This window comes from Ictalurus furcatus, chromosome 10 (assembly GCF_023375685.1).
Source record: "Ictalurus furcatus strain D&B chromosome 10, Billie_1.0, whole genome shotgun sequence".
Classification (NCBI taxonomy): domain Eukaryota; kingdom Metazoa; phylum Chordata; class Actinopteri; order Siluriformes; family Ictaluridae; genus Ictalurus; species Ictalurus furcatus.
The window spans coordinates 5,785,642-5,812,747 of NC_071264.1; the positions used below are offsets into that span (position 1 = coordinate 5,785,642).

Here is a 27,106-nt window from a genome sequence, read left to right on the forward strand (position 1 = left end):
CTTCTTAACTATTGTCAGATTTTAGGTCATGTTTCAAATCCCCAAGCCAGTTCTCCCATAAACCCCAAAAACACATCCGCAGAGAAGAGCATGTAGAAATCCTGTGCATAATCTCTACACAAGAGGAAACATGACATAGCCATGCTGATGTGTCCTGCCTGATATCCAGAGAGCTTTGGATGTCTTTAGGCCTACATTTCTCTCTTGGGTATTCGTTTCTCATCGGGTGCTGGAGTTCTGAATGGCTTTAGAAAAACGGGCAAATCCGTGTTCCCTTGCTGTTCTCATAAGCCTGACAGTGCCCCAGAGCCTGATGATGCTGTAGCATGAGGACTGCAGCAGATTCTTGGCATCAGTGGAAGCCTTTGGATCGATATCAAAAACCTTCGGTTGTCCGTCGCGGTGTTCCCTCCTGTGCTGCGCCGAAAGCGACAGCATCACCTTTTTCCTTCCAAATCTTTGACGAGGGAGCGGCAAATTGTGGCTGTGACTGTGGGTGGTCCTTCCTGGCTCAGCGGAATCACAACAGCAGCACGTTCTTTGGCGAGAGCAGTCTGAAGTTGAGCCCGGCGGGCCAGGGCGTCCCTCAGCTGACCACGGATCTCCTCGATCTTCTCCTGCAGCTGCTCCAGCTCTCCGTCCTTGGGAGGGTCTGTCGAGTGAGGTGGAGAGGATGGGAGTGGCTGTAGAGGCGCTGGCCCACCGTTTTCACACGCTCTCGATACCCGACTTCCGCCTGGAACGGATCCGGCTCCAGACGCAGATCCTGAAGCACCCTGACCACCCTCTGCGATTACACGGGCGAGGAGGCGGCGTGTGTTCAGCGTCTCCAGGTTAAAGTGAACCCTCTTGTTGTCCTTGAGCTCTTTGGCTGCCCGGCTGCTCTCGTTGTTCCACTTGGCGAAAGATCCTGGCGGCGGAGGTGGTGGAGGTTGTACCGGCTGGGACTTCTGAATATTACAGCTATGTAGAATATAATCAGATTAGTACACCGGCATTAGAAACTGATACGAAGTTACATTATTAACAATAATAATCAACATGGAAAAGGAAAAAAACGCGTGACTTGTGATAGACTTTGCTTAAAAACGAGGCAAAAAGACAAGTGGGAATTAAAGTGAGATCTCCACTTTAAAAAGTCGATACCTTTTCTCTGAATTGGCTCTCTGTCGTTTTACGTCCTCGTAAGTCATATTCAGCGCTCGGTGAATTTTCTGTAATAAAACAAGCAATTATCTCAAAGAAATGAAAGTGTTCTGCTCTGAAAATCAATAAGACCTGAGAATTATTCATTTATCTTCAGCAAACACTTCATCCTGGTCAAGGTCGCAGTGGACCTGGAGCTTATGCCAGGAACACCAGGGCAGAAATACAGTGTCTCTCACTCACACACACACACACACACACACACACACAGAGAACACCTAACGGCAAGTTAGAATAGCCAGTCCACCTACCAACATGGTTTTGAGTAATATATATGCTTTTTTTTTTAATAACGTAATATCACTCGTTTCTAATCATGGTATTATTAAATGACAGGATTGAGTTTTGAACACGTCTTTCTCCTCACTTTGTGCCGTGGAGGTCCCGACCAACCCCCCGTATCTCACTGACCAACCACCCGCTGACTGGCCAACCACCCCCCGTATCACACTGACCAACCACCCGCTGACTGACCAACCAACCCCCGTATCTCACTGACCAACCACCCGCTGACTGAACAACCACCCCCCGTATCTCACTGACCAACCACCCGCTGACTGACCAACCAACCCCCGTATCTCACTGACCAGAGATCGCTCTTTTCATTAGGAGTTCCGGAAAGGGTCGCATGCATGTGGTCAGTGCTAAACCCATCCTTGTACGACTAGTCAGTGCCTCAAAGTTTTTCTTTCTGTCCTTTCCACAGCCAGTCTTCTTTAAGGTAAGTCAAATCAATCTCGCTCTCTTTCTCTCTCTCTTTCCTTTCCTCTCTTTCTCTCTCTTTCCTTCCCTCTATTTTTCTTTCCTTCACTCTTTTTCTTTCCTTCCCTCTTTCCTTCCCTCTCTCTCTTACTTTTTCTCTTTCCTTCCGTCTCTCTCTTTTTCTTTCCCTCTTTCTTTCCTTCCTTTCTTTTTCCTTCCCCCTCTCTCTCCTTCCCTCTTTCTCCACTCTCTTTCCTTCCCTCTCTTTCTTCCCCCACTCTTTCTTTCTTTCCTTCTCTTTCCTTCCCGCTTTCTTTCCTTCTCGCTCTTTTCCTTCTTTCCTTCCCTCTCTCTTACTTTCTTTCCTTCCCTCTCTTTTTCTTTTTCTTTTCTTCCCCCTCTCTTTCCCTCTTTCTTTCCCTCTTTTTCCTTCCCTCTCTCTTACTTTCCCTCTCTTTCCTTCCCTCTCTTTCTCTTTTTCTTTCCTTTCTCTCTCTTTCCCTCTCTTTCCTTCCCTCTTTTTCCTTCTCGCTCTTTTCCTTCTTTCCTTCCCTCTCTCTCACTCTCTTTCCTCCCGCTCTCTTTCCTTCCCGCTCTTTTTCTTCTTTCCTTCCCTCTCTCACTCTTTCCTTCCCGCTCTCTTTCCTTCCCGCTCTTTTTCTTCTTTCCTTCCCTCTCTCTCTTACTTTCTCTTTCCTTCCCTCACTCTCTTACTTTCTCTTTCCTTCCCTCTTTTGCTTTCTCTCCTTCCCCCTCTTTCCTTCCCTCTCTTTCCTTCTCGCTCTTTTCCTTCTTTCCTTCCCTCTCTCTCTCTTACTTTCTCTCTTTCCTTCTCTCTCTCTCTCTACTTTCTCTTTCCTTCCCGCTCTCTCTTTCCTTCCCTCTTTTGCTTTCTCTCTCCTTCCCCCTCTCTTTTTCTCTTTCCTTCCCTCTCTTTCCTTCCCTCTTTTGCTTTCTCTTTCCTTCCCTCTCTTTCCCCACTCTCTTTCCTTCCCTCTTTCTTTCCTTCCCGCTCTCTCTTTCCTTCCCTCTCTTTTCTTCCCCCTCTCTCATCAGAAAGTTGGGGGTCACCACTGTTGGGCCCTTGATCGAAGCTTTTAAACTGCCTCAGGAGCACTGTATCAGGAGCACTGTATCATGGCTGATCCTGCACTTCCTAACCAGCTGGGATGTGCTATGAAGTGAAGAAAAGAATTTCACTGTAATTACGTGACAAATAAAGAATTGTACGTTTAATTCCACTGTAATGAAATATTCAAACGCACAGCTCGGGTCAGAGTCTTGCTCACTGCATCAGAGCGAACTGATGGACCTGCGAGAAACCCGCAGACCCTGGAAGCACCAAAACGACCTGCTTCCACGTTTTTCCACGTTTACACTCTTCTGCCACCAGATGGCAGTCTTTTTCTTTGCAGACTTAAGTTTGGGTACTGCAATAATTAATTAATAAATATGAACATATGTCATACGTTTCATAATTTGCTACAGATTGTTACTTTTCTCAGTACCGCACAAAAACTAAAAAGTTTGGAAAAACATTAATTAGAGGTCATTTAAAGAAAATGTGAAATGGTCATAAAGAACAAGTAACAGAATGACTGCTATTTAAAAAAAAAAAAAAAATATATATATATATATATATATATATATATATATATATATATATATATAATATATATATATATATAAAATAGGCATTTCATTATAATTTTTTATATATATATATATATATATATATATATATATATATATATATATATATATAAAATAGGCATTTCATTATAATTTTTTATATATATATATATATATATATATATATATATATATATATATATATATATAGAGAGAGAGAGAGAGAGAGAGAGAGAGAGAGAGAGAGAGAGAGAGAGAGAGAGAGAGACAAAATGCCTGGTTATGCTGATTTTAAATGTATGAACATGTTCTCAGTTCCACCGCTCTCCTCTCTGGCCTCACATCACTAATCACTAGTGAGAGCACAGGTTCCCATCCCTGCTCCTGGTGTTCCTCTTGTCCTGCACATTTGACTGTTTTCCCTGCTCTCAACACATCTGATCCAACTTAATCCGCTAACTAACTAACAAACAAACCTTTGCGCAAATATAATGACAACTCTAGTGTAAGTCTTAAGGAGCCACGACCATGCTATTATTAAAGCTGTGTTATGCCGAGAGTGGGCAGAGTCAAAACCTTACACAGGTGATCTAGAACCTCGGATAAAGATAAGCATACGATGGTGTCTCACCTGGCTGGTATGGAGCCAGTACTTGAATTTCTGCCGACGGCGGATGTGAGGCAGAACCAGACGGTAGAAGGCGTGTTCACCCGCGAGAGTGAGTAACGCCCCAGTCACTCCCACACACAGCAACACAAACAACCCTGAGAAATGCTGGATACCCATCTGCAGCGTCTGCAGGGAGAAGTCACACATTATAATACTGTTATTTGGATCAGGATCCTAAGAAATACGGAAAATGGAATTATGTCACATGATTCTATGCAGCACATTTGGGAGATGTCTAGAAGATAGAGCACTTTTAAACAAACCGCACATTTAGGTATGGGTGAGTGTAGAACATGAGCGTGCGGAGAAACGGTCACATGTGAGAAAGAGCAGTTCACTTCTGCGAGCACTGAGCGCTACCAGGACTACACGTTGTTGGCTCATTTTAAATGAGCGTTCTCGCCGATACCGCTTTGTGCACTCGGCTCGCCCTGACTCGTGCGCTCTCTTGAAGATACTATTTCAAATGGTAGAACAGGGGTGGTTCACTGGTTACAGGCTCTGGGTGACTGATCAGAAGGTCAGGAGTTCAAGCCCCAGCACTGCTGAGCTACCGCCGTTGGACCCTTGAGTAAGGCCCTTAACCCTCAATTGCTCAGATGTATAAATGAGATAAATGTAAGTCGCTCTGGATAAACACAGACAGAGCTAAATACAGACTTCTATGAAGCCCCTGATTGCTAATCTTAAGTAGATTACTCATTCCACTATCCGTATTATAGAGGACCAAAAACATGTACTCACATTCGGTCTGAAAAACTGTATCAATGCATCCCTACATAGTTGTATTATACAGCTTGCCACCGTCACCTCTGGCTTGCTCATTAGAGATTGAAATCCACATCTGGATTTCAGTAAAGCTACTTTGTCACAATGTCTATTGTAAAAAAAAAAGTGCCATACGAATAACATTGAATTGAACTGAATGAAAGAATCCAACCATTTTCTGTACTGCTTATCCTACACAGGGGCGCAGGGAGCCTGGGTCCCTGGCGGGGGTGCTGATCCATCGCAGGGCACAATCGCATCCACATTCACACACTATGGACAATTTGGAAATGCCAGTCAGTTTACAACACGTGTCTTTGGACTGGGGAGGAAACCGGAGTACCCGGAGGCAACCCTAAATGCACAGGGAGAACATGTTTTCTCGTCACACTCAGGGCAGAGGCAGGATTCAAACCCCCAACCCTCGATCTCAGGCAACCGTGCTAAGCCACAATCCCCCCCATTGAAAGAATCATGATGTATAATCATAAGAAACTCTCAGCGATGCACAGACAAGCAGGAAATTAATCCACATGGGACAGATCAATTACAGGCAGCAGATTACATTACCAATATGGACCTACACAGACCTATGGATAAATAAAGCACTTTATTTCTACTGAAAAGGAACTTTCAGCAAGCTGCTGATTTAAAAAAAATAAAAAAAGTGTAAGAATTAAATACATCTGTACAAATGCTCCATGCGTTCCTGAACGTTGTGCGAGATAAGCTGAAGAATGAATGCGCGGATATTGGAAGGCTTTTGTGCAATAGCAGTTCTGAGCCCTAGGTGTCTTGTCTCTGTCAGAGGGATGAAACCTCAAATCCCTTTGAAAAAGCCCCTTTGAAGTGTCCATGCAATACCCCAACCAAGCAGTAGGGGGCATTGTATTTCTGTCAGTCTCAGGGCAGCTGAGGTTTCATCTGTAACATGGTATACAGGATTCATTGCAAAGATGTAGAGCGTCCTCTCAAGATGGAGAACGGATCCTACTGACTAGAACTAATTGGAATTGAAAATAATAATAATAATAATAATAATAATAATAATAATAATTATGTCTAATTGAAATCGAAGCCATGCTAATATACGAGTCTTGGAGTTGTTTGGTTTGGTTCTTTAAATGTGAGAAATGTCAAGCAATTTGAAACTCTCCAGGATGAGACACCAATCCATCTCGGAGCACCACACACACGCACACGCACACACACGCACACGCACACACACGCACACACGCACACGCACACGCACACACACACACGCACACACACACACACACACACACACACACACACACACAGTCATTCCCACTAACAGGAAATTTAGCATAGCCAATAGACCTACCAGCATGTTTTTGGGAGGTGAGAGGGAACCGGAAAACCCAGAGGAAGCCCACGCATACACAGGGAGAATATGCTAAACTCTGCACAGACAGCAACCCACACTGAACCGGGGACCCCGGAGCAATGCGGCGGCAACGCTACCCACTGCACCACCGCATAGAGAAAATACTTTGTGTGGTGACATCATGTAAAACTAATGCGAGATCAATCATGAGAACAATGTTGCCAGGCAACCAGAATATTATGGACGGCGACTATTATCTAGCTAATGACTGACGCGACGGTTTAGTTAGCCAGCATGTTGTCCTTAGGTCTTAGAGAGACAGTGTGAATAAAACAAAATTGTCAGGAATATTACATTTACATTTATTCACTTAGCAGACGCTTTTATCCAAAGCGACTTACAAATGAGAAAGATACAAGCAAAGTTATTAAAAAATAATATATAAAAGTTATATAAAAAATATTAGCGTTTATATTACGTTTACGTAAATTACATTGTAATTACTCTGACCGTAAACTTCATTTCCATGGGTTTGGCCACCCTGCTGAAAAAAAAAAAAAAAAAAAACCCAACAGAAACCATGACAGAAATTCTAATGGTTTCCACTACAAATACCATTACAACCATTACAATTTTTTTTTTCAGTAGGGCACATTGGGCTGTTTCCATTATAAATACCATTACAAACCATCAGATAACCATCAAAACCATTACCTTTACAGGTCCTTAATGATATCCACGAGACATAACATGCCACCAATAGACGGCAACCAATTACCAGGGACCATTACGGTTGCCATTAAAACCAATACAATTCCCATTATGGTAAATAGTCTGCACTTATATAGCGCTTTTTATACAAAGCACTTTACACTGTGTCTCATTCACCCATACACACACACACTCACACCAGTGGTAGCAGAGCTGTCATGCAAGGTGCTAACTTGCCATCAGGAGCAACTTTGGGTTCAGTGTCTCACCCAAGGACGCTTCGGTACGTGGAGTCCCGTGGGCCGGGAATCGAACCACCAACCGTACGCTTAGTGGACAACCCGCTCTACCACCTGATCCACAGCCGCCCCGCCCATTATAACCATTACAAACATTTTTATGAGAGTTTCTATTGTCCGTTTTTGTTTTTTTTTCAGCAGGCCACATTCAGATGTCAAAAAATGTCAACTTCTGAAGTGGTAAATACCACAAAAACTGGTAAAAAAACTGTAAAGACTGCAACATTTTCAATACATCAAAAGCAACACCGTCTGCTTGTGCACACATGAATAGCGCAACAGCTTTGACCCACCTACACGCTTATCAACTCAAACATATTGATTTACTTCTTCCCAAGATTTCACACGACTGCCCCTGAGCCACTCTACACTGTATACTTTTTTACTAGCTAGCACACTGGATGCTAGCTAGCAGAGTAGGAGCTTGTAGTTCTGTTAATCGAGGTCAGCAGGTTAACCTTCATGGTACAGTAATATTTTACACACCAAAAAGCCAGTACAACTGACTGAACATGCATGTTTTATATCACCAGAGAGGTTTCTGAAGGATAACTAGCATCAGAATCCTAATATTACTTTTATTAACTCCTTTGGCAAATCATGATGCCGTTTTTCCTCCACAATTTACGATTATTTTGCAGTTCATTCGTAAACATTTACCTTTTTTGGATTTCATTTTATATCCTATATCAAAATACATTTAATGTGTTTTTGCCAATCCGTGCGTCTGAGCAGCATTCAGCGCCGTACATAATAAGATTTTTTTTAAAAAGTGTATTTGATATAAATATAAAGAGAATAAACACTGTGAAATGATGGTCTCTGACTGAGGACTAGTTTTCGATTTTGAAGAAAACGGAACATAAATCCCCGAGACGTCTTGCACAAAGCTTTTTTTTTTTGTTCCTTAATTAAAAAAGGATGACCATAAATAGCTTCACCATTGTGTCTTGGTCACAAATGACTCCAATGTCACAATGTGAAAATGGAGAATGAGAACGGAGGAGGAAATCTCTCGGGAATGGCGGGTGTCTCCTCTGCTCTGTTTGACCTGAGGTCGTCAGCAAAGGAGCTGGAGAAGACTGCAGTAGAATACCGACTCCCCGCCTTCAGTGGTCCTTCAAATCCTCTATTCCTGATAAGATCGGACTTTGGTTCGCTGGTCACACTGCCCAGGTCAAGCTCTATTTCTAAACCACTTCGGGAAAAGAATTTCGATTCTGTGGCTGCACATGTCACCGCCCTCTGTGCCTCTGATCCTGAAAGAGTGAGCCCTTCTCTGAGATTAGGTCCAAAAAAAAAAACAATTTGTAACTGAATCAATAATATAGTATAATATTGTTAGAAAAAAAAAAAAAAAAAACGATACAAGAAATGTTTTGAAATATGAACGTCAGCAATACTGACATAACCGGCTCTTTATTAATTAAACCAATTACTCACCAATCGACTGCCGATAATTCACTTTATTCATCTAGGAATTCCTGATTATTTCATTCACTGGTTCTAGAATTCACATAATACCAGTTTCATTGTGCCATATTTACATTAAGGCAAAAGCTAAGCACAATGACTCCTGAAAAACAATGTTCCTCGGTTAGGATTTGTTGCTTTCACGGCCATGACCCAGACTCCATTTCAGGGTCAGGGAACCAGGTACAGCACAATATGTCCAGGTTTAAAAAAAAAAAACAAGCGTAAAACAAGCTGTTCTTTAAGCCGGATTTGATCCAGTGACCAAACAAAAAAAACAACACCTGCAATCCTCCTTAGGATTTAGTGAAAACGCAAGGCCGATGTGTTTGGTGCACTTCTCGAGCTCTTCAAACAATCTCACAACACCCTGCCACTTTATCAATGTCTAGCGGACGCCATTAAAAGCAGGAGGGTTTCAAAATGGAACGATAAGCATAATCGTTTTAGCTGAGGCCATGGTAATTTTGCCCTCAATTAACTTGGAATATTTTTTGCACACTGGGGTACATATTTCGGAAGCGTGATGTTAACGTACTGGCGTAGGAGATTACAGGAGCTACTCAAGGTCATTACAAATGCCAAAGGATTAATAAGATCTCAATATGTCATTTACTCCAGAATCGGAAGGCTTTGTTTTTTTTATACCTAATCGAGAGCACGCGTCTGACGAGAGATCATGACGATATAGCGGAACTTTCTATAACAGGAACTCAATATGACAAAGGAACTGACGCTGAGGATGAAGGTCTGCATTGTACTGACATGAAGGTCGATCTGGACAAGGCAGAAAAGACACGTTTATTTAAAAAAAAAAAATTATATGGCTGGTTTGTTGAACGTTCAATAATTGGCTACCTGGGTATAACTGTGTCCCAGAGCAGATGGCATAAGCTTTATCTTCATATGTTTTCTGCTCTTTTTTCCCCCCCTCCCAGTCTTTCTTTAAAACATCTCCGTGGCATTGTTTGATCAGGTTAAACAGCAAATAATTGCACAATAACATGGTCCAGTGGCTCATGACAGATGGCCTGCAGTTACATCTGTGCAGACGAAGGGGGAATATTCCCCTGTTATCCTGTTAGCAATAGGAGTTATAAATAACTTACTTAGAAAGGAGTTAAATCTATACTATATGGAATTTCCACTGGGTACAAACTTGGATATGATTTGTTGAGCTTTCATTCATAGAAATATTGCAATCGTGTGTGTGTTTTTTTCTTCTTCTTTTCCTTCAAGTAACTGGCTTTAAGCAGGGACAGATTAACAACCATGCCTACTGGGAACGTGCCGGGGAGCCTCGGCCACTAGGGGGCCATCATGAGCATAGATTTGAAATGAAAAATTCGACTAGATTAGTCCAGGGGTTCCAAATGGACATTATGAATTTTCCTCAACCTCAAGCTTTGACTATTTCTTTCAATTCCATTTTTATAAATGTAGGACTACTGTAACATGAGCCTTTTATTATGTCAGTCACGTAAATGTAACACAAGTGGCTACAAACCAAAAGGAGCATTCCATGCACCAGTCTAGTGGGAAGGGTGAGTTCACATTTCTTGACATACCTCCAGCTTCGAATGATACATAAGGAATAAAACATGATGGGGTGTGTCGTGTTGAGCCTGGTTTACACTTTATATACTTTAGACGTATGACTTTTCACGTGCGTGGCAAGCTCTGACAAGCTCTGCTTTCCACCATTGTTGTGATTATTATTCTGAACCGTGTCTCAAATCGCAAACTCCGACCTTATACAGTGGCAAGAAAAAGTACGCGAACCCTTTGGAATTAGTTGCGTCTGCAATAATTGGTCTTAAAATGTGATCTCAAAGTGTAGACACGGTGTGCTTGAACTAACACTAACAACAAACACTTCTAATCGTTCATATCTTTACTGAACACATCCCATTAAACACTTACAGTGCTGTGGAAAAAAGGAAGAGAACACTTAGATTGATCCTCCCTTGGTAGCAATAACCTCAACCGAGCATTTCCAGTGGCTGTGGGTTAGACCTGCACAACGTTCAGAAGGAATTTTGGACCACTCTTCCTTATAGAACTGCTTCAGCTCAGCCATATTCTTAGGAATATATAATAATATAATATCCCTTGCAGTCATTCCACAGCATCTCAATGGGGTTAAGGTCTGGGTTCTGACTGGACCACTCCAAAAGGCGGATTGTTTTTTTTTGTTGTTGTTTTTTTAAGCTATTCTCTAGTGCAGGGGTTCACAAACTTTTCCAGGGCAAGGCCCCTCAAACGGCATTAACATTTGACCGAGGCCCCCCTTTTGCAAGATGTCTTTAAAACACATTAAAATACAGACTTCTGAATATATCCCCCTTTTTTTTATTAATAATTACATCTTTACATTACATTAGGAATTGATTGTGTGTGTGTGTGTGTGTGTGTGTGTGGGGTTGTCTGAGAGTGAGAAAGAAAAAAAAAACCATGTATTTATTTATTTTTCACACCAAATTGTTGAGGCCCCCCGGGCGCCCCCTGGCAGCCTCCAAGGGGGCCCCCACTTTGAAAACCACTGCTCTAGTGGATTTACTTTGATGTTTAGGATCATTGTCCTGCGGCATCACCCAACTTCTACTGAGCTTCCACTGTTGCACAGCCACCCTGATCTCCTCCTCTTGGGTATCTTGATAAACATGGGAATTCAGTTTTCTCTTCATGATGGCAAGTGATCCAGGCTCTAAAGCAGCAAATCAGCCCCAAATCACGATGCTCCGCCCATCGAACCTAACCGTTGGGATGATGATGTCACGTTGGTATGCGGTGCCCTTCAACTCATTGAGAACCCTGTAGTGTGCGCGTTGAGCTCTTGGATGGACGGCCACTCCTAGGGAGCGTATCCAGACTACTAAGTCGTCTCCATTTACATACAGTCTGTCTAACAGTGGACAGATGAATATCTAAGCTCTTTCAGAGAACTTTGTAACCCTTTCCAGCTTTATGCAACTCAACAATTCTTGATCGTAGGTCTTCTGAGATCTCTTTTTTTTCCTCCTTCGCATCAGCAGATGCTTCTTACGAACGGCAAACTCAAAATGTTCGAGTGCTTCTTATAAGTCAAAGTAGCGCTAACCCACACGTCCGATCTCGTCTCGTTAATCGGACACCGGGTTCGCCGACGTTTCTTGAAGTCAGTAGTATAGGGCGTCACGCATTTTTTTTCCCCCCAACCTATATGTATATGTACAAAACAGTACAATCATTCGTGTGTTATTAGTTCAAACAGAGTGTGTTTGTTGATTAGTGTAAAACACGTGAAAATCCAACTAGATTTTAAGTCAAATGTATAAATGAATGCCGGTTCGCATACTTTTTTCGTACCACTGTATTCGAAACTGTTTACTGCTCTACAAAACCCAACAGACAGGTAATCAGTATTCTGACGAGGTGCCCAGGATTTTGTAATCCATCACGAGGATTAGGATTTCGGAAGCGCAATTCTATCCCGGTGAAAATGCAGGAAGCTGTCAATCTCACCTCCGTCATGGCGAAGACTCTCTTTCCACAGGGTACCACTTTGTACCACTTGTCGTGCAGCATGTCCATGTAGCCGTCGGATTTGTAGCGGCTGATGAATTCTGAAATGTTAGACGTGAGAGGCGAGTTCTGGGGCAGTCCGATCCCATAACCTGCCGACAAAAAACAAAACAAACAAAACAGTACGTAGGTCAGTCCGGGCCGCAATCGAGCTGCGAGCGCAAGGCTATTTATTCCATCTCGAGCGTAAACACTGAAGGTGAGTCAATGACAGAGTGGGAGTTAGAGAAACACTGGCAGGACTACAGGAAAAAAAAAAAAAAACGACACGTACTCATACATTCCCTCCCTGTCAAAACCAAGCAACGAGCTGAACCGTACAGAGATTTGAGAACAGATTTCCCTGTTCAACACCATTAAGCCAAACAAATATGTTCCCCGTTTGTTTCTTTACCAAGAGTGACGATTTGAGTGCGCATACCAGCTTTTGTTTTAATCTGAGCCATATTCATGCCTTCCAGCCCTGTATCACACCAATAATATAAGCTCCGTCTTTTGAAATCTGTAGAGGACCGAATAAACACTCTGACTGTATGAGACAGCAGTGCAGGATGAAAGTCTGGCCACAAGCAATCAGAGGACAGTCGTGATATAATTAACGCAGAGAAGACATGAGCAATGTGTGGACCGGTCTAATTGAACCAGGTATCCTGAGATGTCTTTTCATCTTGAGGGCTGAAAACGGTCAAATGAAGGTTAACAACAACAATAAGAAGACGAAAGGCCCAATTATCGTTTTAATCTCAGCTCAGGGTCGGGCTTGTAAAATGGAGAAACTTTAAACTAGTTGGCCGGAGCGGGACGTTTATTCTTCTTCCTCCTTGCAAAGTATCGAAGTTTCGTCCTCTTTCTCCCTTGGAGAGAACGGTGGAACCGTTCCCGTACCTTCTTTTTTTTTTTTTTTTTTTTTGGTGAACAACCTGTTCCTGTTCTCAGAGCTTGAATAGCGCCCAAAAAAAGTCTCATGAAAGAAATCCTCCAGACAAATTTCAAAGCTGGTGAGCTGTGAAATACGCTCAGGAGTTTAAAATATGAAAACACGAGATGAGAACATCCCTTCGTTCTAACTCTCACTCCCCATTTCTATCTCTCTTTCTTTTCATTCCAAAGACAGGGACGCACGCCTACCAGTGCGGGTTTAGAACCGGAAAAACGGCGCTCGTCTCGACGTGTCTGGAAGAACCTCGCGAGTTAAAAACACATGCCATCGGGTTTGTAAACTAATTGAATCAACTAAAATTTCAGTAAAGTATCTGGAGTCCTACGAAGGTTAAGCTGCAACGTTACAAAAAAGAAAATGTCCCTGCAATGTTCAGTATTAAAGTGCACCTATTATGGTTTTTGAAACGTGCCTAATTCTGTTTTAAAGGTCCCATACGATAGATTTACATGCACCCGAGGTCAAAAAACACTTTAACGTGCTCATCATTTAAACTGCAGAATTACCTTTTTCTCCCCAATGTCACAAACGACTCCTTAAATGATTCGTTCTAAACTCCTCCTTTCAGAGAGCGTACTCTGCTCTGATTAGTCAGAAGTCCCAGTCTGTTGTGATCGGTCTAGCGCTGTCAGCGAGCAGCCGATGAACACCAGAGGCGGGGTTTTGTGTTACAAACCTGCGTAGATTAGTACAGGAAGTAAAGTCTGGAATCACTAACGAATCGTTTCAGCTGTTCAGAATCGGTTCCTTCGTTCGGGAGTCGATAACTCCGTTTGTCGTGCGCTTAGATTTGTGAAACTTTGCAGACGTTTATACATTCACAAACAGCTCGATAACACACTACATGGAAGGTAATACCTAAAAAACCATAACAGGTGCACTTTAAGGAAACATTATGGGACGTTCAGTGTTGATTTTGCAACTAAATGCTGCAGCAGTGTTGTAGAAATGTCATATAAAAACATTACACCAGAAAACCTGACAGACTGAGGATTATATATATTTTAAAGACCTTTTGGTTTTAAGACATTCTGACATTTTAGAAAAAGTTTGGCCTTACCCACTCATTCATTCATTTCCAGTAACTACTTTATCTTAGTCAGTTTACACACTCCGGATGGGACACGACTTCACCACAGGGCACTATACACACAAACACACAAATTCACACACTCATTCACACCTACAGGCAATTTACCACAGAAAGGTGGATTTTCTGTATGTTTTTGTGAGGTTGGTGTGAACCGGAGAACCCGGAAGAACCCCATGTTTAGTGTTGGCGCCGTGAGGCATCAGCGGTACCTGCTGCCGATCGCCCTTCTTAACCGAATACGCCCAACCTTTCTCCAAAATGTCCAAACGTTTATCTGTACTAACAAAGCCTATCCATTCTAGGCTTAATCACGCTCCATCTCTAACCGTCCTTCCCATTCCAGCTGTTTCCAAAACAATCATTCCACACTGAATTCCTGCTTTTAGCCATCATAACCCCCGCTGTTAGTTATCCTCTTACACCATAGCAGTGTTTCTCTGATAACAGAATACATATTGCGCAATAGAATATATACTTAATTCTATCAAACCTACAGGATATTGCTTTGCACGTGCGCACGACGTGACCCAGATGACGAAGATATTGCTAAGAAGGTCCAGATAGAGAAGCGTGTTTCTAACCTTCGATAGCGAAGGGTTTGCCGACAGTCAACAGCTTACAGTCGGCATCGATGGATACCTCGTAGTCCAGCAGAGCTTTGTCCATGATGAAAGCATCAAGCTTAGGGGGATCTGTCCTTCACAACACAAAGAGAGAAGGATTATAAAACTGCATGCGCATGTACACAAGCACACACACACACACACACACACCTTCCCTACATGGCTATTCTTTGTTTGATTAAATATACCCAGCAAGGTTTTCATCAGTCAGACTCTGCCTCCCTGTCAGATGCAAATGGACCCATCATCATTTGTCCAGGCTAACTGTTCCTAAGCAAGCGCAGCCATAAATCTAGTGTCACCCTTAACGAGATGGAAAATTAATACACAGCAACGCACAATAGACGGATCAAATTCCTAGAGCCGCTATAAGGACGGCAGCACAATCGTTGATTAAAGAGCTATCATGCTAAAGAGTTTAGCCAGCGGGAGAGACTTTTTACACATCCGACATTTTCTACTTTCTAACAACTTCTGTCAGGTCATTGAATCGTGCAGAAAGAGAACGTATTCGTTTTTCATCCCACGTGAACAGCATGTCTAGGTCTGTGCGAAAAGAACTGACAAAAGGCGGACACAGTACATCGTGTTTGCTTTTAAAGGCAAAATACGGCTTTCGATATACGATTATGTTTCCCGGCTCCCGATACGACCGTTTTATTGGGTTTGTCGAACCCACTACACATGAAGAGAGTACACCGATTGATAACAATTTGGCACCCAGCTGGTAACTCGGACCATTTTTCTGTTTTATCGGGTCCTTTTAAGTTCTTACTCCCATACAAGCACAGATATTTTCAAACTAGTGTCACAATACCACCGGCTACTGGAGAGGATAAATACATTAGAATGAAATGACCAAAAAAAAAAAAAAAAAAAGACACATGGCTGCTCATAAATGCTTACAGTTATGATGTGCGTTCATCTTTGTAATTTGTAAGATTAGGGGTATTATTGGGTATTTGCTTTGTTACGAGGCCAAGTTCATGAACACTCCAAACCTATACCAACTAGAAACAGGAAGTAAACTGAATCGAAACAAAAGGTAGGAACAAAGACTGTGCTCTCTATTTTTTAAATAATATACACACACACACACACACACACATATATATATATATAGGCCTGGACTGCCAAATATATGCAAAGGAACCAGTCATGGACACACACACACACACACATATCCTGAATCAGTGTCACAGACTTCAGCACAGCAACAACAAAGAAGACACAGGTGTGAGCAGACAGGGAGTCCCAGACCTTCTCCCTGCATAGAATAATAAACATCCAGAGAGAGACGGGGAGAAAATTTTGGACCTTATTTATTCCAATGCCTGCTACTGTCAATATTAAGGTACCGGCTTCTTCCCTGATCTGATAAGAACTCCTGTTAATAACTAAGCAATAAAGTAAAGACGGGGTTATGCTGTTATTGGAAGCTAATCGACAACGAGGTGGTGTGACGCCATTGCCTTCCAGAACAATTTGCCAAGGACACCACGTTATACTTTTTATTCGTTTAAAGTCAAACGTTTAACGTACTGTAATGGAACGTCCGTGAAACGTGCTCCTTCACTATACTAACTGACAACGACAAATCGGTATTATGGAAAACAATGCCGCTGTTAAATCGACACCGTCGGACCGATCAAGATTCAGGAATTCGACCTCGCTGTGGTGTTATTAATATCACAATATCGCACGGGCACGAGCTCTGTTGTACTGAATGATTTGTGAATAGGCAAATCGCAGAGTCTCAGAGGACACAGGTGTTCAGTACAACAGCACAATTGCATTTCTATAAACAAAGAAATGAATATCAACTAACTGACATTTCAGACACAATATGGCCAATTTTTTATTTTTTTTTGCTCTGGTAATTAAACTAGTTCCCAAACAAGCCACAACTGGATAGAGTGCTACGTGATACAAATGGTAAATGGTCTGCACTTATATAGCGCTTTACACTGTGGCTCATTCACCCATTCACACACACACCAATGGTAGCAGAGCTGCCATGCAAGGCGCTAACTTGCCATCGGGAGCAACTTGGGGTTCAGTGTCTTGCCCAAAAACACTTCGGTATGCGGAGTCACGTGGGCCGGGAACCGAACCTCCAACCGTACGATTAGTGGACAACCCGCTCTACCACCTGAGCCACAGCTAACAATTAAATGTCCCAGTGCTTTTATACTAGATATCAGCGCTCTATCTATACTAGATATAACCGTTGCATCATAAACAATACGACTCAAATCAAACAGTACACTCGATGGAAGCTTAACCGAAGGTTGAAATTTTACACTGTTTCCATTTTGACATTAAAACAGTAGAGTATTCGGTTGGTTTTACTGAAAGCCATGATCTCTTACTTGAGAGTAGCAACACCATCTGGAGTGGTCGGCTCGTTGAATCTCCTCATATATTCGTGCATTTCAGGGAAGCTTTTCTTCATGTAGTCCTCAGCGCTGCTTTCACGTACAGTGCCAAAGCGGAACCCATGGGAAGAGTGCTGGAGCTGGAGACACGTGGATTAACAAACGCAATACAGTCAAGAACAACCACCTCGATCACAACTGATTATCTCGGGCAAACAAACCTCGCTAAACCGCAGCATACGGCTGGAATGATAAACATGCAAGAAACGTGTCTGAAGAGGAGGCGCTCCAGATTATTTCCAGACCAGAACAATTCTTTGTCGTACAAAGATGTAGCCTTATTTACGTAGGGCATCACGGTGTGCTCTGCTGTAATGAACTACGCTTTATCACTTTAAAGCATAAACCACAGATTTTGTGCTTTCATCTTCTTGCCACATTGATTTTTTTGGTTTTTTTTGGTAAGTCTATTATAAATGCAGTTGCTGTTTCAGGTATACAGGGTGTGGTTAGAGCACGTTATGCTTTCGAGAACATCTGTCACATCATAACACAACTTGAGGTCCCTACATAAGAACACACAGTATGTAATAAAACTTCCTTAAAGCACGTTAAAAACAGTGCCTTCTAGGCGCTAGTTTTTTGCGCAACCTGGTAGGTAAAGACTACTTTACGTTACTTTCATGCTAAAATCCGTCATTTCGCAGGTTAACTGCTGTGCAGAAAGGGCTTGGACAATAACGTGTGTTTTCTCTCTCTGTTTGTTGTATCTAACACAATATGGCACACAATAGAATAGAGTGTACACTGCCTGCAAAATAGTCTGGGGACGTGTCATGTTTCAAACCGCTTTGGTAAGTACCGGACATAGTAAAGTGTAACCAGGTTTGTTTTTGGGGTATTTATGGTTAAATCGTATTGGAATAAAAATGATTCTTTTAACAGATCATTATTTCACACACTTTCTTTATACAAAGGAATCGGCAATCAGCAATGCTCTGCCAGGTTTCCTGGATGATTCTTTCAGGGTGAGGTGGAATGACTGGTCCGGCCGTTCTACCGCTAATAGCGTTGCCTCCTTCCTGTCTTGCACGGGTTTTCACGTTCCACTGAAAATCATCCATCCACTTTCTGTATTCAATTTGGAAGCACCAATCAGGACGTGTCTTTGGACTGGGGGAGGAAACCGGAGTGCCTGGAGGAAACCCTCAAAGCACTGGGAATCGAACTCCCAACTCTGGAGGCGCGAGGCTAATGTGCTAACCACTAAGCCACTGTGCCCCTCCCTATTCACTCAGATAGAATATACTGTAAGCCATTTACAGGGCTTCATGAATGCTTATAGATAATAAGTAGTGTGGACAATCCTAAGCAGTATTAAGCTTTACTTTGTGTATTTGTGAGTGTTTTTAAAGTCCTTAAGTAGGGACCGTCAAATACATCTTACTCGGTATTTATGGAGCGAACCTAACTAAAGCTTTTAGGAATAACCTGTGTGAAATAAAACTCTCACTTTGGCATCATGAATGCCCGAAAGCTCTTCAAAGGTCTTTTCTCCAACCATGACTGCGGCAAGGTTGGCTGTGTAACTGGACAAGACTAACAAGCAAAAGATGGCCCACAGGTTCATGAGGAATCGTCCTGTCCAACACTTGGGTGTCTTACTCGATACCGTGCGACCGAACAGGATGGCGTAGCACAGGTTCAGGGCCGAGGAGTAGGAGAACACCTTCATGCGGTTACGCCCATGTGGAGTCATGCCAAATGGGCTTTTCCACTCATAGAGGGTAAGGAAGAGTGCCGTCAAGTGAAGTGCTACGAAGATGCCCACCCACATAGACCAGTGCAGTGGCCACATGAAAGCTCCAATGGGTGCTGCCGTGTCCTTGCTGCGCACTAGGATGCCTAAGCTGGTGGAGAAGAAAGGGCTGGTGAAGTCAATTACTTTGCTGCGTGCCGAGTTGATGCTGAAGCTGGTGACGGCCATATCAGCTATGCCGCTGAGAAGGTCTCCGACCAGCCCTGTCCACTGGCCGCCTTTCCACGCTCCATATTTCCCGTCTCCCACGATGTAAAGGTCAAATTCAAAGTTCAGGTCCTCGGCCAGCTTTTCTAGCAGGTCAATGCAGTAACCATAGCAGCACTTGCTGTAATCTGCCGGGAGAAACGTTTTATTCCCTTGTGCTCGCGTGGCAAAAAAACGATCCAACATGTCCGAACTGTTGGTACCTGCATCCAGGCAGTACTGTCCGGCTGGGCAGTTGCCATCCTCGTCCACCTCCCTGGTGAACACAAACGGATGCTCGACTAGGGTGACTACGCGCACGCGGCTCCCTGTGACAGGGAAGCCGGGCCTCCAGCGGCTGCCCTCGTGACCTTTTTGTGCCTCGGTGCGTTGGCGTGGGGTTGAGCTCTGCCACAGACCTCGCTCCTCAACATCCAGCTGCGTGCCCTCCCAGCTGCCCACGGTCACCCAGGTGGGCTGGCCCACAGCATTGCGCCGAAGCCTCCAGATGTGCACGCGCTGAGATGTAAGCACCCGTGACATGTTCCGTTGTACACTGACTGCTCCGGTCAGCCCCATGAAGGATGTGTTTGAGAGAAACCTGAGGGTGAAAGAACTGACATTAGAACTTGCAGACAAGAACGCGGACCAAAATATACCTTCCACATCATTAAAGACAAATAACTTATGGTCAGGTGTGTTCATCATACCTCTACACTTCCAGGAAGGTGGATAACCCTCATTGGTGACAGGAGTGACCCATAGTTAAGCCTGTCTTATTGCCATCAGCAGGCCAGCAGACAATAAATATTGCAGCTGGAGTCAAGGAAGGCCTGGGGAAAGGGATTGCCTATCTGGATGACTGACACAATCTGGCTGCCTTTGCACTGTAAACTATCGGAGTTGCTTTCACAGGGAGTATATGTGCTTGTGAAACTCAATCTCCTTCAATAAATTAGAGCTGCTTGTCTGGCTGAGCTGAAGATACAAGGAGGAGCTCAGCTCACTTTAGACAAGGAAATGCTTCTGTGGGCCAGACTAGCCTCTCACACGGGCCTGGAAATGAACATCTTCAGCCATCAATAAAAGACATGGCATGAGTCCAATGGTGAGATTCTTCATGAAAAAGTTTAAAAAAAAAAAATCGGAAAACGCAATTTGGCCTGAAACCATTTCGTCATTAATTTAGTCTGTGAGAGACACAAGTTGGCCCACATGCAGATTTCCCCTCTCCGATCCTTCCCACCCCCACCCCCACACTCATCATGGTGCTGAGTGATATTGCATTTACAGACTATGGTGCATCCTTTTTAGGATGGCAGCTTTTAATTAGTTAAAACCAGCTCACATCCATTTCTCTGTCAAGGCAAACAGTGCATTGAGAGGACCAATGAATGAATGCTAATTCCCTACTGGACTTTCACAACCTCAGGAGTCCACCGTGAACTAATCAGTTATCGTGCAAAGGAAACAACGTATCGTTTAAACGCTGTGTATGGTAGGGATAATGTTCTCATCATTCAGTCAAACTGTCTGTACTGTAACACCGGTCTGTTCACGAGAGTGATCGAATCAGAAAATGCTCCCGTTTATGGCAACGTAACAGGCTTAGGCACCACTGAGGACCATTGAACTGTCTCCCTTGCACTGAAGCTTTGTCCCGCTCAATTGTTTGACATTGTGTTTGGGTCTATTTGACAGATTTTTATCCCGTTGTGCTAAGCGGCAGAATTCTCTGCATGGCTACAGCGCTGAGCAATCCTGCTTGTGTTTGTAGGGGGGGTTTGAGGGGGAAAAAAAAAAAAAAAAAGTGAAACCTCACTAATCCACATGGAGCAGTGGGCTCGTTTGATAAGAATGATCCCTGCCTCGTGAGAAGGTATCTGAGTGAAATCCATGAATACAGCTTAAAGCTCCAAAACATGTTTGCATTCCAGCTGCCAGACTAGCAGTTTCACTGCTGTCAATGGCTGTATAACCCTGATGCATTAAAAAAAAAAAAAAGAAGCTAAAGTTCAGCTAAAGAAATCAACCACTGCATATAGCTTGCATATAACTGCTTGAATTTCACCAGGTCATTTATTTTCACTACTTGAAAAGTTGCTAGAATCAGACAGTTGGTTTTGCAAATCCCTCGTCAATCCAGGATAAACGCCGGTGCTTTTACCGCTTTTCTTAAAGAATAGGCAACTCATTGGTAGCTCACAAAGCTTATTGTCAGACCCCTTTTCTAATATGAGATTCATCATTTTCCCCCCAAATTGAATAATGTTCTTTTGGACTCGCATTCAAGTAGATTAATCCATCACTAGATATTTACTCGGAGGGATATATCGCATGCGCAGTGAGTGAGCACAGGGAACGTGATACAATGACGCCAGTGTCGGAGGAAACAGTACGTAAACGACAATATTTGCAGATAGTGCGGATATCAAGCTCGCATAAGTGCAAGGTAAACTGAAATGAGACACGGTGAAAATATTTGAAAATAAAATAAGAAGTTCAAATAATGGAGTGTTGACTTGAGTTCATAAGGTTAATGAAAAACTTTCAAGGGCTGTTTACATCCGATGTGCAAACGTACACGGGATATCTAATAAGAAACCAACTTCATCACATTATTAAGAAGCCATACTTTTAACAAAAACTTTCTGATTATTTCACCAAGACATAACCTGACGTAAGAATCGTTATCGAGACTTAGTTGATTGTGGAATTGCCGAAAAACAAGCTTCCACAAATTTAATACCTGCCCTCCGTTCATATTAACTTGCACAGTAATTGTCTTTCCTAAGCATTTCCTTTGAGCATTAATAAATTGAAAGCATTGATTAGGTAGGAAAGGGCATGTTCTTTAAAGCAAATGCACAAAACTGACATTATGTGCTATTTTCCTGACTTGAAAGACTAAATCCTCCATAGATTCCGTAAGTTTGCAAGTTTAGAGAGCGCGATCAAGTCCGCATATATTTTTACACCCAAAAATCTTTAGCAAATCAGGGCCTAAGCGTTTCTCAAATGCTGTACTTCACTTGCAGGCAGTCCTTTCACACCAAGAAAGTCAGGGTTACATAGTGCAATATTAATGTCTGGATGAAGAACTAAAATGGCTGTTTTATGACCATTTTTATGCATCAGTTACAATCTTTTCTACGTCGAGAAAGAGGCAGAGCCTCATATGCTAAGTGATAAGAGGATGGAGGATGCCCCATGCAAGACTGGTGTGAAACGACTGGCCTGACTGGGTTTTAAAACTGGCAGTTGATCACGTGGAGGCTAGTATTACGCAGGTCAAAGAAGTGAACTACTAACCGATAATTATTCATTTTTCATTTCTATTCAGCGCAAAATGTGCTGTCAGATGGCACTACCATACAAAAATCAGGCACTCAAATATGTCTTATATAGTATAGTATAGTATAGTATAGTATAGTATACTATACAATATCTGTAGAACATAGTATGCCACAAAGCCATATAACTGGTTTATGAAAGGTGGAAAGTTTCCTACCTGTTGATAAATTCAGGAATGTGCTGAATGTAGTGTCTTTTAAACTAACTAGATCCTTTAGACCAGTGGTCACCAGGATTCTTCCTTGAGATCTACCCTTGAGATCCTGTAGGTTTCATCTCCAACTAAAATCGAACACACCTGTTTTAGGTGATCAAGAACTACTTAAGGCAATGATTAGATGGTCAGGTGGACACGATTATGGTTGGAGCTAAAGTCTTGAGGAAGGTAGATCTTCAGGAACAGGGTTGGTGACCACTGGTTTAGACATTTAATCTGGTGAATGGGAAGGCTTTGACTGGTTTGTTAGGGACTTTGCCTTTCTATTATTACTACTACTGCTGCTACTATAGCCTGGAAATGACTTGAATAACTAAAAAAAAAAAAACAACATATATCCAACTGTCAGTCCAAGACCTTAATCGAATCCTTTGGTCACAAATGAAAGATCCTTTGTTCAATGAGTGAAGGCATTTACCTGGCAATGTACTGTCCAGATGAAGGTAGTTCATGTTTATTGGGTTTATCAAAACAATTCACCATGTTTTGGATGAGCGCAAGATCTGGCCGCACGAGTGTTGCAGCAGCGACTGCTTGACTGACTAGCTGCAAAGTGTCATGAATATAGAAGTCCAGAGGTTTGCGGTCAACCTCGCCATAGGCCAGAAGCCCCAGTGGTAAGCCAATGGAATGCAAGGCATCCGGGCTTAATGGATATCCCATAATCCAGTGTATAGTAGGAAATGTAAGTCCCAGGTCAACGGCACTGCGAAGTACAGCGGAGGCGCATTGTGGATCGGACCCAAGAAGTAGCACCGAGGCTGGAGGATGCTGGTCCTGGCTGAAGTGCTGCTCCAGGAAATCCGATATGCCTTTTTGGTCTAATGAACTACCCGAGAGATTAAGGGCAGCGCGGAGGTTCCAACGAGAGATGCCCTTGGCCGTGTTACCATGCAGCTTCAGGAGGTCGAGAAGGCCAGCTTCATCCCAACCCTGGCAGAGTACAGCTATTCCCTCATGCCAGCCACTCCTCTGCAACACCGTCAACAGAAGCTCCACCAGGTCTGACGCAGGGATTCGAGTCATCATCTGCAGGTGAAATCGGTTCTGTGAAGCAGAAAGGAAAATGAGTAGAACTGCAGTAATGCTGTTATATGTAAAGCTGAAATGATCATAGAGGTATACTCTGAGATTCAAAAACAGTGTTACTACGAAGGCAGACTTTAATGCACTGAAAAAGACACCCTATTAGCATCACATAAATACATATAAATAAAACTGGTTAAATATTAATTTGATAGAAAATTAAATATTAGATGCTGCGATTTGAATGGCCGCGTAATACGAAGCGGTGTGATAACATGAAATTAAAAATGACCGTATATGGACACGGGCATTGTTTCGACTCAGGACAGCTGGCGTTTGCTGTTATCGTCAAGCAACTGTTTGACGCCGAGCACAACAGAGCTTCACCTTCGCGTGTTCGCTGGGAGAAGGCTAACGGTTTGAGGGGCAGGGATTTGGTCAATAGTTGCTGCAAGCCTTTTATAATCGACCAATCAGCGTGCGAGAAGGCGGGAATTACAGAGACTGGTTAAAGCAACGCGAACACGCGCACACATGATGGAGTATTAGACCATGAGCACATCATAATGAAACGAACACCGAATCCTGGACATTTTCTCAAATTTTTAAATCCCAACCAGATGCTTTTTTTTAAGGTCTGAAAAAGAGGACATGTCCGGGAAGACGAGGACGTACGGCCACTCTAAATCAATAATGTGTGACAAGTTTATTTGGTGGGTCAGAGCAGGCCACGCTGCACTGATTGTAGAGGGGATTGCTATTCATAGTCTCTCTCAGTGGATTTTTCCCAGCTATGTGAAACTCCCACCCGACTTTAGCTGATCAATCAGTTGCTGTGATGTGACCAGTTCAATAAAGGCGAGGCTCAAAGTCTTTGAAATCCTTCCAAATGGAATGGATGGTGGAAAATATTCAAGTCACATATATCCAGAGTTTACATTCATGTCCAGATTGCTGACTTCAAGGCTTGGCCAATATCCACGAGAGTAACTTAAATAATCTTTTCATTTGGCTACAGAAGGCTGATGCTGTATAATAGAAATAGGAATATCCACCGGCATCTATGCAATAGTAGAAAGAACGAGCATCCGTGTTGCATACCGAGATTCTCTTTCGGAGAAGTCAGGACTTACGTGTCTCGTTTCTGCAAAACTAACCCTTCCTTAATGCTAAGAGGGCTCGATAAACAAACCCAAAACACTTCCTATTTACTTTAGGGTTATTTTCCCAGTCCCACTTGTTTATTAGTTGTGTTTATTGTGTGCCTAGAGTTCTCAATTTTTTAAGATGGAGATTATTTACTTGCCCAGCGCTGACCATGTATACATGTTTATGGACCAAAAAAAAAAAACCTCCAAAACAAAAACACCTCATACAGAGTAAAACTTGAGCAGGATGCCTGATACATGCCTAGATCATGCATCAATTACAGTCACAGAATATGGATTTTAAATTACCCATAATCACCTGCACATGATGAAAAATAAATACGGAATTCATCATTTGTTGCCAGTTTATAAACTGAATGACTGGTTTGTAGCGAGTTCAGCAGCAATGTTCTCGCTCTTCATCAACTCAACTTCAAAACTCTATTTATCGCCACGGTTGTGACAATTAACTCGGATCACTACCGCCATCGTCCTCATCATCACCGTGATTATCTTCTTGTCCATGTGTGCATGCATGCCAATAATCATTATGTCGTATTTTGCAATAAAGCCATTCTTCTTCTTGCCTCGTACACATGTAACACCATTTTTTCCGTCACTGTAGAACGACACAAACGGTTTCTTTATCTAAATAGAGAACAGCCCACAAGGTGGTGGACTTTATCACTATGACCCAGATCCTACCCCCTGACCTGCGAGTCTATAAGGTGTGTCTCTGCAGTTTCACAGCGACCTGAGCATCACCACACACTTTACTCATGTCCTACAAGGTCATCACTGTCCTGAAGCATTGTGGCAGATGTTATTCACGTGGTTCTCACCACGCACCTTGTTTTTTTGGAATATTGTGCAGTTGTTAAAGCTAGCAATATACACACCTTATCGATCAAATATTTTGACATGTTTGGTTATTTTTATATCATACACTTTGAATATCAACGTGCATATTGAGACTCGGACATTAAGATCACACTCGTGTACTCGCACCTGCAACACGTTTACTATCAGGTAGCTAGTTAGCCGGGTGTTAGGGTTGTCTGGGGGAGATTTTAACGCTGCTAAAAGGAAAAGGTCTGTTATCGTCGGGCATTAAAAACAAAACGCATATGGAAAAACGGACCTGTAGAGTTTTTCCTCCGTATCGCTCACACGTGATCAGCTAATCGTTAAGCCCTTAATGAGTTGGCCCATTGTGCTAAGGGAAGTCGAACTTTAGTTTAAACTTTAAACTGGGCAGGGCAGCTAGAACCCCCAAGGACTGGAGTTAAGAATCCCAAGCTTTAGACTGATGCTTGCCTGATTAAAAAGGTTCATGTTTTAGTATTCCAGTCTGGTATTGATGTTAAGGACATGCTCTTTGCTAATTCATGTCTGTTTTAAGCTTCTTGGGAAGAGCAGAAATAAAAAATTGATGTCACATCAATTAAAGAAGACATGTTACAGCAATACTGGCATCGTGGATCATCTTACTGCGTGATTAGTCCTTCACAGTCCTGCACAGAGACGGCTTTCGGTTGCCGTCGACGTCACATCAAATTGCTCAGGAGCGGAATGATCATCATGAACCGTACGTCGTTCATCACTGGCAGGAAACTGTTGAGGACGCAAGTGCAGGTACTCAATGGTTTTATTAATCGTTGCAGCCGAGACAAAGACGTGATCCAAAAACATGGTCAAAAAAAACAGGTAAGGGTCAGGTGATGTACAAATGGCATAAACTCAGGCAGGCAAGAGCAAAAAAAAAAAACCCCAAAAAGCGTGACTTGCAGGAACTAGAACAAAACCAGGTCCACAAACATGATCTCAAGGCTTGGAATGGCCTGGCAGAACGACACGGCGCATATACTTCACAATGATTGTGAATAATGAGAGTCCTTTTATACTTTGAGAGTGATTGAATCCAGGTGTGTGTAATCAGTAATCAGGAG

General features: G+C 42.8%; 1 protein-coding gene across 1 annotated transcript in view; it reads right to left on the reverse strand.

Moving 5' to 3' along the window:
• Window positions 1-43: 43 nt before the first annotated feature.
• Window positions 44-27,106, reverse strand: part of grin3bb (glutamate receptor, ionotropic, N-methyl-D-aspartate 3Bb) — a 59,742-nt gene continuing 32,679 nt past the window's right edge. The window contains exons 2-9 of the mRNA XM_053634884.1: window positions 23,402-24,030; window positions 18,921-20,013; window positions 17,402-17,547; window positions 14,988-15,103; window positions 12,314-12,465; window positions 4,172-4,336; window positions 1,147-1,214; window positions 44-963 (exon numbers count right to left, since the gene is read on the reverse strand). Coding sequence (XP_053490859.1) covers window positions 438-963; window positions 1,147-1,214; window positions 4,172-4,336; window positions 12,314-12,465; window positions 14,988-15,103; window positions 17,402-17,547; window positions 18,921-20,013; window positions 23,402-24,030 — 2,895 coding nt within the window. The 3' untranslated portion in view covers window positions 44-437. The remainder of the gene's footprint in view (window positions 964-1,146; window positions 1,215-4,171; window positions 4,337-12,313; window positions 12,466-14,987; window positions 15,104-17,401; window positions 17,548-18,920; window positions 20,014-23,401; window positions 24,031-27,106) is intronic.